The 13204-nt window shown below is 41.7% G+C and overlaps 1 protein-coding gene across 3 annotated transcripts in view; it reads right to left on the bottom strand.

Moving 5' to 3' along the window:
• Positions 1–13204, bottom strand: part of PRKAG2 (protein kinase AMP-activated non-catalytic subunit gamma 2) — a 552351-nt gene that overhangs the window by 171398 nt on the left and 367749 nt on the right. For all 3 annotated transcript variants that reach the window (XM_082257523.1, XM_082257525.1, XM_082257524.1), the window contains one exon: positions 5510–5730. In XM_082257523.1, coding sequence (XP_082113649.1) covers positions 5510–5730 — 221 coding nt within the window. The remainder of the gene's footprint in view (positions 1–5509; positions 5731–13204) is intronic.

The following is a 13204-nucleotide window of genomic DNA, read 5'->3' as shown; positions in this document are numbered from 1 at the left end:
ATTCTGTGGCACAGAGAGAACTGTTGCAGTTTGTGGCAATCTCTCTACAGCAGTCCAATAGGACCCATCTCACCCTCACACTTGGTCACAGCTAGAGCTCATAAATAAAAGCTCATGCTCGCTGCTGATTGGAAAGCTCCAGTAGGTGGTATGTTGGACCACCGCAGAGAGACTACCGCTTCCACACAGGGAGCAAAGGTCCTCTCTACAGCATGCTTTTGCCACCGACTTTATACTGCGTCTCAACCTGATTTATAAGCAGTTCCTTGAATTTAAAATTATTTTAAAGAAAGATTTTCAAAAACATTTTTTTAAAATAACAATATACTTACCTGCTGTGTGCAGTGGTTTTGCACAGAGCAGCCCCCTATCCTCCTCTTCTCAGGTCCCAAGGCAGCACTCCTTTCCCCTCCCTCCTGCCAAGAGCCCCCACTGCCCCCACTGCAAGCTTTGTGCACACTTCTGAAAAGGCAGTGAACTACCGTATATACTCGAGTATAAGCCGAGTTTTTCAGCACATTTTTTTCGGCTTATACTCGAGTCAAGGAAAAAAAAAAAAGTCCCTGGCCGCTCCGACGGGCTTAAGCTTTAAAAATGGCACCGCCCGTCACATACATGTCACCGCGCACGCACTGCCGCCGCTCGGGAGAGGCCGGGAATAGCTGAAAGTATACGAGCGGCGGCGGCGCTCCACCTGTACCATGCCCACAGCACTGCATCTCCTATAGTATGCCCACAACCCCGGATCCTCCTGTACCATGCCAGTACCCTGCATTCTCCTGCACCATGCCAGTACCCTGCATTCTCCTGCACCATGCCAGTACCCTGCATTCTCCTGCACCATGCCAGTACCCTGCATTCTCCTGTACCATGCCCGCCGCCCTGCATTCTCACCCTAGGCTTATACTCGAGTCAATGATTTTTTCCATCTTTTTGTGGTAAAAGTAGGGGCCTCGGCTTATACTCGGGTCGGCTTATACTCGAGTATATACGGTACTCATCTTAGCAGGGGGAAAGGAATTCTCAGAAGTTCTGTACACAGAAAGATGTTGCCAGGTTTGCAAGAAGAGAAAATTTGGGCAGTTCCATAAAAAATGTCTGCATGCAGATGGAAATGAAGATGTAATCTGCAATAACATCAAATTACAAAATGCCGGTGTTGGAATCATGTGTGATATATAAATGAATCTCCCCTTTAACCACATATATACTGCGGCAGGGCGGCCCAGCTGCGCAAAATCACGTACACGCTGCTCCTGCTGTGATTGGACAAAGCAGGAGCCGATCAGCAGGCCTGGTGGCCACGATGGCCGAGTGGACCTGCCGATCGTTCGGCGGAATGACAGAACCGCGGTCTGCCTATGTAAACAAGGCAGACCGCTGTTCTGTCAGGGAGGAAAATAGAGATCTTTTCCTCTAGTACATCCACTCCCCCCACAGTTAGAAAGCACTCCCTAGTAGCACACCTAACCCCTTGATCACCCCTAGTGTTAACCCCTTCCCTGCCAGTGTCATTTATACAGTAACAGTAAATTTTTTTTTAGCACTGATCACTGTATTGGTGTCATTGGTTCCCAAAAAATGTCACTTAGGGGTTTATTTACAAAGATTGGAGAGTGCAAAATCTGGTGCAGCTCTGCATGTCAGCCAATCAGCTTCTAACTTCAGATTGTTCAATTACGCTTCAACAGTAAAACCTGGAAGCTGATTGGTCTCTATTCAGAGCTGCACCAGATTTTGCACTCTCCAGTTTTAGTAAATAAACCCCTTAGACCGCATTCACACAAGTTTGACTTGGACCGCGACTTGTCAGCCTGACAAGTCGCTGTCCGTCACGCTCCCATTGTGCGGTACAGGAGCCATTATAATAGGAGCGACACAAGTCGCTCCGACTTAGAAAAAGGGTCCTGTACTACTTCGGGGTGACCTTGAGGCGACTTGCATAGACATTAATTTTATGAAGTCCGTGCAAGTCGCGCCGAAGTCGCGCTGCACGCGACTTCACAGGTCGCCCCCTAAGTCGGAGCGACCTAGTGTGAACCGGCACTAAAGCCCCGTACACACGTAGCGATTGTCGGCCGTGAATATTCGGCCGCCGTCCGAACGGCCGATTGTTGGCTTGTTAGTATGATGATACCGACAACCGACTGCGACTTTTCGGCCGAACAGAATCTGGTGTGCAGGCTATAAAATTTTTGTTGGCCGTCACCAGAACGGCCGATTGTTCACCAGTCAGTACAGAATTCGGCCGACAAACAGCAGATTAGCAAGACTGGGCATGCTCTGAGAAAAAAAAAGACACGCAAAGTTAACCATCACATGACATCACTTCTGCAGTCGGCTGTTGTTGGCCGACAAAATTCGTGTGCAGTCTTTAGCACTTTTCAGCCGACAGGACAGCACCGGACAAAAGATGGCCGATCGTTCGGCCGACATTCGGTACGTGTGTACGGGGGTTTAGTGTCAGATTTTTCTGCTGTAATTACTAGTGAAAACAATTAAATAAAAAGAAAAAGTCCATAAACGTATCCCATAGTTTGTAGAAGCTATAACTTTTGCTCAAACCAATCAATAAACACTTATTAGGAATTTTTTTTTATCAAAAATATGTAGCAGAATACATAGTGGCCTAAACTGATGAAAAAAATTTGATTTTTAAAAGAAAAAATATATATATTTTAATGGGAATGTTTTATAGCAGGAAGTAAGAAAAAAATTTTTTTTTTTTTTTCAAAATTGTTGTTTACAGCGCAAAAAATAACCGCAGAGGTGATCAAATACCACCAAAATAAAGCTCTTTTTTTGGGTACAGCATCAGTAAAAACAACGCAGTGCCATATCGCAAAAAAAATGGCCTAGTCATTAATGGGGTAAAACCTTCCGGAGCTGAAGTGGTTAAAGTAAACCTGTGCTTTGCCCATGCAAAATGCCCACCTTTCTCCCACTATTCTTCTCGCTCACCTGCTGCCAGCTGGTCCTCAATCTCCAGTCAAGCAAACCAGGTCTGAGGCTGGCAGCCTCTATACTGTATTGTGAGTTCTGAGGTGGATATTGGTGCTCAATGCTTGTGTTTAGGGAATTATGTTTAGGGAATATTTACAAAGGGAGAAATGTATCTTTTGTGATACAGAAATATAGACATCCCTGTGTGGTGTTCAGCCTGTACTGATAGATAGGAAGCAGTACTGAGAAAAGTTCACCCAGCGTCCAGGGCAAAGATGCCAAACTTTCTGTGGTTGGAAAAGGGGAGATTGTGACATTCGTGCGCCCCTTGTCCAATCGCAGAACAGCTTGTATTCTTTGAAAAGAACATAAGTTGTTTTTTTAGTAAAGGAGATTCAGAGTAAGTGGCTTGCTGTTATTTCCACGCTGCTGCTACAGGTACAGTTACAGTGATGGAAATTTAGCCCTTACATCATTATCAGAGGGTGCATAAACTTTTCAAGGGTGGACCACACTTCATTAGAGGTGAAGCTAATATAGCTAAAGCCGTAATATGGTTTTTGGTCAGAGTTCAGCTTTAATTTAACCCTTGCACTGTGGGGAAAACTGTCACCGCGAGGATGTTTTATTGTGTAATTCCTGGTGTTCAGTTTTAATGAGCATGTTAACCCTTGCACTGCCTGTTTTGGGGGCGCTTGAGATTCACTAAGGATGTTTTTGTGTATCTTCTAAAGTCCAGCTTTAATTTAGGCTGGATATATTCTTTATGCGTTTCAGCATAAAAAGCACATAGCAAACAATTACATAATGTTGCAATGTAGCACTATTATAAAGAGTAAACAGATATTTTAGATATTGTTGTCTTTGGCACTCCGGACAACCTAGGTTTTCCTTTTTTTCTCCCTATGATGGAATGTCCTTTACAGTTTTTCTCTTTAATAATGTCAGATGTAATAGTGTTCCTGCGAATGAGGAAGTGAGAGTTGCACACAGCACCATCTAGTGTTTTGGAATAGGTTTTGCATTTAAATACTTGATTCTTCACCAGTCCTATAATAACCAACTATACAATTCACAAACATCAACAGCAGAGCCATCCGATGGGCCTGAGTTTTGGGTCTAATATATGAAAAAAATGGTCATAGGCCCATTGAGGTTCACACCTATGCAGGTTGCATTTTCCTGGTGAGTTTTGTGGGGCTTTTCATGTTTTTGATGCGTTTTGCGTTTTTGGGAGGTGTCTGTTATCATGCAAGAAAAAATGCATAAAAATGCAAGCAGTGCGTTTATTGTGTGTTTCTGCTGCATTTCCATTAATCTCCAAAAACGCAATCTGCTGCAGAAAAAAATAGTCCTTGAGCCTTTCCAAAAACACACCCATAGAAAATGCAGAGATGTGAACATGACCCATAGGAAACCATTTTAAATGGATTGTATTGCAAAACTTAAAACACACTGAAAAACGCAAAAGCGTGACCCAGGCCTGATGTTAAATGCTAAAAGCAGGCATCCAATTCCTTTTATATTAGTCCAAATGCAATAAATAAAGGCATTTACTTGGCTGTGATTTCGGAGCTTGGACATAGCCCCGCCTTTCCTTATCCGATGGAATGTCTCATCTACAAATACAAGGCCATCACATAGGGCAGTGGGACAGAAGTGGGAATGCTCCAGCTCAGTGCCATACCTTTCATATTAAAGTTTAGCCTTGTCTACAGGATGCTGGGCCACACACAAGACAAGTGAAAGGGCAGGTATGTGCAGAAACTGCATGGCACATTATTTTAGGTTTTGGTGTTACCTAAAGTACTTTTTTGGATGACAGAATCACTTTAAAGCTGAAGTTTAGTAAAAAAAAATTGGGACAAATACAACACCAGTGTAATATTGTAATTAGCAGCAGGATTCACATCATTAAAGGTACACTAATATACTGGTGCTCTATGCCCAAAAATGTTTGCTTAATGCCAGCTTTAAACTCACACAATATAATTCAACCTTTTTCAACCAGGGTGCCCTGAGGGTTCTTCAGGGGTGCCTTGGCAAAATGCTTAAAAATTGATCAAAAAAAGTATACAAGCCAGAAGGTGGATCAAGCACTGGGGTGACATTAGCTGACTGATGGAAAGAAACTGAGGGAGAAGAGAAACATTGGAATACTAGTCAGTACCAGTGTGCAAAAGTGTATTTGCTTTGGAAGAATAAATCACCTCTAATGTTGGGTGTCCTACCTGTGTCGATGCTGCTGCATTATGTAATACTATTAGAATCGTTTTTACATTTTAGAATGGGGTGCCTCAAGACTGTCCATACCTTTAAAGGGTGCCTAACTGTCCATAATTTGAAAGAATGCCTTGAGATTGTCTATAATTTTAAAGGGTGCCTCGACTGAAAAAAGGTTGAGAATATACAGTGTCTGTATGATTTATATTACTTTACTTTTTGTGGTTTATTTTTACTTTTCTGGAGTCATTTCTCATACAGGGATTATAATTGTATTGTGGTCAAAGACACAAAGGGTTGATGACACGTAAAATGGAAAAATGCCAAAGAGCTGTATACTTACTGTCTTTGAGGTAGCACTGTGGGTTAAGGACACAAGGGAGGACTTAGTCACAGTCGCAGGTAGGTGCGGTACTGAAAACCTCTGTCCCGTGTCCGGTGGTGATGAGAATGAGCGAAGTCTGGCCTCTAGCCTTTCTGGCTCATGTTTGTAGGATTCCAGGGGGAAGTTGGGCTGCTTGGTCACTTGTGTGGGAGTGGATGGGGAGGATGACAGTCCTGAGGCTGCAACAAAAAAAAAAAGAGCCATCATTTAGACAATAGTGAATAAGCATGAAAATACCCTCTTCCCTGCACAAAGTCTAACATAAAAAGTTTATTGCATTCATGGACCCATTTATAAAGCAGGTGTATAGTGTTGGTGCAGCAATACCACTGGTCCTCTATAAAAAGCAACTCCAGCACATTTCGCTAAGGCGTTTGATACAGTTCCCCACAAGCGCTTCATTTATAAAATAAGGTCTGCAGGCATCGACCGCAAGGTTTGCTCTTGGATACAGAACTGGCTAAAAGGGCGTGTCCAAAGGGTGGTAATAAATAGCGCATACTCAGACTGGTCTTTGGTGGTAAGTGGGGTCCCCCAAGGCTCAGTCCTGGGACCAACCCTGTTCAATTTATTCATAAACAGCATTGAGGACGGGATCAGTAGTTCTAAATCAGTTTTTGCAGATGACACAAAATTGGCCAGGGCAATAACTGCACAGCATGAAGCAGATATCCTACAGAATGACCTGAACAAAATAACAGAGTGGGCAACGACATGGCAAATGAGGTTTAATGTGGAGAAGTGTAAAGTTTTGCACTTGGGGACTAAAAACATAAAAGCACAATACTGCATCGAAGAGATGATAGACGGAGCCATCAAATCTTGGGTGAGAACCTCCTTCCCTCAGCCAGGGCATTGAAAATGGGTCGTGGATGGGTATTCCAGCATGACAATGACCCGAAACACACGGCCAAGGCAACAAAGAATTGGCTCAAGAAAAAGCACATTAAGGTTCTGGAGTGGCCTAGCCAGTCTCTAGACCTTAATCTCATAGAAAATATGTGGAAGGCGTTGAAGGTTCGAGTTACCAAACATCAGCTTTGAAATCTTAATGATTTGGAGAGGATCTGCAATGAGGAGTTGGACAAAATCCCTCCTGAGATGTGGGCAAACCTGGTGGCCAACTACAAGAAACGTCTAACAACTGTGCCAACAAGGGTTTTGCCACCAAGTATGGTCATGTTTTGCAAATGGGTCAAACCCTTTTTTTCACTCATTGAAATGCAAATCAATTTATAACTTTTTTGAAATGCGTTTTTCTGGATTTATTTGTTATTATTCTGTCTCTCTCTGTTAAAATAAATATACCATAAAAATTATAGACTGATATCACATTTCTTTGTCAGTGGGCCAAACCTACAAAATCAGCAGGGGATCAAATACTTTTCCCTCAATGTATCTGTGTTTAACCACTTGCCGACCGCCTGCCTCAGTTTTACTGCGGCAGACTGGCTTGGCTGCGCGAAACAATGTAGAGGTACATCAGTCGCAAAAGTGGTGCTGGGGGGCGAGCGTGCGACGTTGGCGGGGCGCTCCCACCCTCACTATGCAGCGGGGATGCCAATTCACAGGAACGGCGGCCGCGATTGCCGCCGGGCACCCACAATCGCTGTAACCACAGCTGACCGTTCTTCCTTCTGAAATGATTACAGAGCGCCTGTGATCCTTCTATATAGGATCACAGGTCTCTATGATCATTTCACAAGTCCCTCCCCCCACAGTTAGAAAACACTCCCCTAGGCTCACAATTAACCCCACAATTACCCCCAGGTTAACCCCTTCCCTGCAAGTGTTATTATTATATTTTTAGCACTGATTGCTGTAGTAATGTCACTGGTCCCCCTAAAAGTGTAAAAAATGTCAGTTAGGGGTCCGATCTGTCCGCCGCAATGTCGCAGTCCCGCTAAAAAATGCAGATCGTCGCCATTACTAGTAAAATAAATAAATAAAAATTACATAAATCTTTCCCCTAGTTTGTTGACGTGATACCTTTTGCGCAAACCAATCAAAATACGCTTATTGCATTCTTTTTTTACCAAAAATATGTAGCAGAATACAAATTGGCCTAAAAGGATGAACAATTTTGATTTTTATTTTTTTTTTGGGGGGGGGGATGTTAAATAGCAGAATGTAATGGGACAACTGAGAAAAATGCCTCTTGACGCTGACTTGACACCGGCTAAATGCCGGTCAACACCGGTTGGCGCTTCTTAACGCTGTCTTGCTGTCTGTGAACTTGAACTGACTTCTGAAACTTCCTTGTGGCTCAGAAGTCCTTTGTACTGCTTCCTTTAGCCTTCCCGGCTGAGGTAGCTATTTGTAATCACTGCTGCAACTCTTAACTCTTCAGGGCCCAAACATTGGCACCCCCTTTCTCTTCAGGGTCTAAACACTGGCACCCCCTTTCTATAACTTCTGCACAGGCTAGCTGGCTCCTGGATCCCTCTGACCTTCTAGAGTGGTCCCCTATCCTAGGCAGACCCCGGGGCAGTTCACAGTACTCACGACACTGCTTTCCTGGAAACTCCGACCCCCACAGCTCCGCTTGGTCCTCAGCACACTGGATCCCTCTCTGCAGCTCAGCTCAACCCTCTGTCCACTAGACCAGCCGCCTAGGGCATCCGTTCCATGCTGACAGGAGGAGAGACAGCCGTCACCTCCCTCCTGGGACTCTGCTTCCCGCCAAAGACATCCTGTCATGTGCTCCCCTTAGACTTATACCCCCTCCCAGGATGCATTGTGGCAGAATCTGCCCTCTGGGTTGGATACAAGTCCTGGTGTGCTATTGGTCAGGTTTCCTCCACTGTCCAATGAGAGCCCTCATTGGATTCAGTGGGGAAACTCCCCAACTCAACAGTCACACCTGAGAACACATGACAGCCTGACTGAATAATTGGACCCTGCTGATAAGCAGACAAGGTCTCCCCTATAGGTTACCTAGCACCTAACTAGGAGGGTGCTACATCTAGAATAGAAAGGGTCAATGTACCAGTGAGAGGGGGGATGAAGAGGGAAGTATTTTGGATTTTTAAACTCCAAACCAGGTTGCCGTAGGGGATAAATTTTGAGTGGGACGTTACACATTTCTATGAATGATTTACCTGGTATTATTCTTCTGTGATTTTATATGGGTCTTCTTTTGCCTCTTTTGTTTCTGAGAGGCTATTTTGGCACCTTTGGAGACATATGTGTGTGAGGATATATATATACGGCTACATACGGTCTTGTTGGCATCATCGTCCCCATTTATTCTGAAATCAAGTGGGGGTCTCTTGCTTGATTTTTAGAATCTGCGGCGATGCCCCTTTGTGTGAAATGATTGTCCTTGTGGATTTATATGTGGTCGTGTGTACTCACAAAATATGAAATGACATATGTGCTTACACACGTGTGTCTCCTTTGGATTACATTTTTCCTATAGAGTTTTCCAATATTTACTGTAACATTGATTGTTTATTCATTTATTGTTTATTGGTTTTCTCTTTTATGGTCCGACATTTCCCTTATATGTTCAATATTGGGGGATTTCTTAGCTCCATATACATTTATATATATATGTTTAATATGTATATCTTTTTGTATTTTCACAGATTATCTTCAAAATATATATGCTAATATTTGGACAACTATTATCATATTCAAGGTAAAAGCTAGGGGTCTAAATATAGTCTTATTTGTCTAGAGGGAACAGAGAATACCTTTTCTGGATAATCTGTTACGAGTCTATATTGCGGCTCTCTCCCGTTCTTGTCCACTTCCACTTTTTAGTTAATACACTTTTTCACATTTATATTTATATTTTAAATATTTATTCATCTATTTTTTACTCCTCACTTTTCATTATTAATATATATTCACTATTCTACACTGTCTAGGTGTTATGGAAAGCGGTATATATATATATATATATACACAGTATATATATATATATATATATATATATATATATATATATATATATATATATATATATATACAGTATATCCGGTTCTCCACATATTGTGGGAGGTTGTTTTGTCTCCTTTTTTCAATTCCTTTTGGAACTTATCGGCCTTTTGTTTTCTTTTTCATTTTTTATTTATATCTCACATGTAATAGAAAATATAGTTTGTTTGTCTGGGATATATTTATATACTCACACATATATATATTGTCATATTCACGGTTTATATGTTCACCTTTATGATTTTTTATATGTTTATTGTCTCTTGGCAAACATAAGCAGATGTGACACTTTGGTTTTAATATGCCAGGTGGATTGTCGCTGCGGTTGGGAGGCGCGTTAATGATTGGTATGAAGTCTTGCAATCATATTAATGTTTTTCAGCTGCTGCGCCTCTTTATCAGCGGTCTCTCCACTTGGAATCTTTATATGGTTATGAGTAAGCGCACGTAGTGTCGTGAAACGCGTCAACCTATGTACCTGTCCATGATGTGTCAAGTCTTGTATGGTATTTGTAGTGGTGAATAAAACTTCAATGCTTCGATCTACATCGGAGTGCGGTCACTACTTTTGTGTTTGTCAGGCTATCTTGCTAGGTCTCTTACATATATATATATATATTTAGGGATACATTACACTTTTGCATATTGAGGTTGAGCTCAGTCTGGTTTTTATGAGTATTTTTTTGGTTTTAATATGCCAGGTGGATTGTGACTGCGGTTGGGAGGCGTGTTAATGATTGGTATGAAGTCTTGCAATCATATTAATGTTTTTCAGCTGCTGCGCCTCTTTATCAGCGGTCTCTCCACTTGGAATCTTTATATGGTTATGAGTAAGCGAACGTAGTGTCGTGAAACGCGTCAACCTATGTACCTGTCCATGATGTGTCAAGTCTTGTATGGTATTTGTAGTGGTGAATAAAACTTCAATGCTTCGATCTACATCGGAGTGCGGTCACTACTTTTGTGTTTGTCAGGCTATCGTGCTGGGTCTCTTATGCTGGCCATACACGCACAGAATTTCGGCCGTTTGCAGACTGAAGGATTATTCGTCGGTCGAAAGTGAATTGGCCACTAACTTACAGAATAAACTCTTTTACAGAATCGTTTTCATAATCATAATGATCGTTCGATAACATGCGCAATACGAGTCAGAATATTATTTTCGTTTCAATTTTTACCAGCACTGAACCTATTCTCTCTGAAGAAGAGACGATTGAGGGGGGATATGATATCAATGTACAAATACTGTACTGGCGACCGTAGCATAAGGAACAAACTATTCAGAGAAAGGAGATACAATAAGACACGTGGCCACTCACTAAAACTTGAGGAAAGGCGGTTTAACCTTAAAGTGCGTAAGGGGTTCTTCACTGTAAGAGCGGTAAGGATGTGGAATTCTCTTCCACAAGCAGTCGTATCAGCGGGGAGCATTGATAGTTTCAAAAAACTATTGGATGGACATCTTAAAGACCACAACATACAGGGGTATACAATGTACGGTTAAAAGCAAACACACACACACATCATAGGTTGAACTGGATGGACTTATGTCTTTTTTTTTAACCTCACTAACTATGTAACTATGTAACCATACATGTAACAACTTTTGTAGAAACGATAAAAGTTTTCGCTATGGATCCATCGACATTAGCCGGGCACACGATTGAAATCGTTGGTAAACTTGTGTTCACTAACGGCCCGATTTTCGAACGATCTTTCCTAAAACTACCATTTTCGGCTGAAATTCTGTGTGTGTATGGCCAGCATAACATGTATATATATATATATATATATATATATATATATATATATTAGGGATACATTACCCTTTTGCATATTGAGGTTGAGCTCAGTCTGGTTTTTATGAGTATTTTTTTCTTCCTTTTTAGATTTCACCAACCATATACTTGGATTAGGAGAGGGAGAGCATAGCTTCATTATCAAATAAGTTGGAGAAGGGATGCAGGAAGCTTGAAATGAATAGTGGTGTTACCCACTGACGACATATACTGTATTCTGTATTGTGGCGAGATACGGTATGTGTATTTCAAGATTGGCTGAGCAAAATTACAATTATTTGGCAAAGTAAAATGGTTGACACCTACATATGTTTTCCAAGTGCGTATTTCATCATTTAGCCGGCATTTAAGTTTGTCAGCATATAGGAAGCGAGATTATGACTATGAATTTATTTTCACATATACAAGGACAGTAACAATTGTATTTAATAAGCAAGAAAGGCCAGGATGCCAAGAGTTGTGGGGTAATGTATTTTCCATTATTTTTAGTAGAGAGGAACGTCATAATTGTAACTGACCTTTCATTAAATTACAGAAGGCATTTCTCATTTATTTTTCCACTGAACACTGCTACAGACGCTTCATTGTTGTAGAAGGAATGTTTTCCTAGATGCTGAGGAAGATAATTAGCTGGAGGACTCAGATTCCTCTATTTGTAACTTGTAAATGATGGGGTCACTGTAAGAAGCCACTAAAATAATGATACAGCCCATGGTTTGTGTGCACGATTCCCCCCGCCTCCCCCTAGAATTTCCCACATGTGCGGTTTACCACTAATTTATTTTGGTCAAAATATAAAAATCTAAAATAAACAATTTTAACCATACAGAACAGACCTTCCTTTGAAGTGCAGTCTTCATTCTTTGTGATACTATGCTACAAAACTACTATTTATTTATTTGTACACAAATAGAGGCACCTATACTGTAGCGGGAGCACTGACACCAGGAAGTAATATTTAAAGCGGAACTAAACCCTCCAATACTTTACAGCCATGGAAGCTGCCATCTTAGCCTCAGTTTGATCTGCAGTTGCCATGGTGATACACATGTGATCAGTGATGGAACCAGCTAACTGGGACATTGCTAAGCTCCAGCTGTTACCCCAATGTCTAATGAGAATCTCCTTACTGACCACTGAGGCAATCTGTTGGAACCATGGAATGACAGCACAACAGGACTGCTAAGATCCAGGAATATCAGTAACAAAGTAAGGGTTCATGGAAATGGAAAATGTAGCGCTTGACAAGAAAAGGCTGCATTTGATCTGCTTTACCCGCAGTTCAATGTACCTCAATAAGGCATGCTGTGCCCAAAGCAATACAGCACAGTGCAAAATATGTCAAACTTAGCCTCTAAAAGTTCATGTGTACTGCTCAATGAAAGTCAATGAGATATTGCTGACCTGCATTGGACTGATGCTGCAATTTATTACGTCTTTGTTTTTTGGTCTAGTTCCATTTTAAATAAGAATCATTTAAAGTGGTTGTCAACCCTTACATACCCAGTGAAGTAACTGGCCTAAGGAGATACACAGAGATTAAACAAATCCTCCTATGTAAGTTGTACCTGTTTATCTGCAGTGTTCTCTTCGCTACATCCATTCTAAGAACTGAATTTGAAAGCTTGTCTGAGAGTTCAGAAAAAAGGGGGAGGAGAGCTAAAATTACACTCTGCAGAGCTCAGTGAAGAGAGCTGTGAGAGCTGATTGGAGGGAAGGGATACACCCCCCTTCACACAGCACACAAGAACAGAGCTGAGGCTGTCAATCTGCTGGAGGTCCCTTCCCTTTCACCATTTTTCTCTTGGTGTCAGGAAAACATCCTAATTCCAGAGGAACAAAGCAGCAGACATAAATTTCACTTAGTGTTCTCAACTGAGAGAAGTACACACTATAGAGGGATATGCTT

This window comes from Pelophylax lessonae (assembly GCF_965119305.1).
Source record: "Pelophylax lessonae genome assembly, chromosome: 5".
NCBI classification, from domain to species: domain Eukaryota; kingdom Metazoa; phylum Chordata; class Amphibia; order Anura; family Ranidae; genus Pelophylax; species Pelophylax lessonae.
The sequence above is the reverse complement of the archived record's forward strand: the minus strand, read 5'-3'. Positions and strand labels throughout refer to the sequence as shown.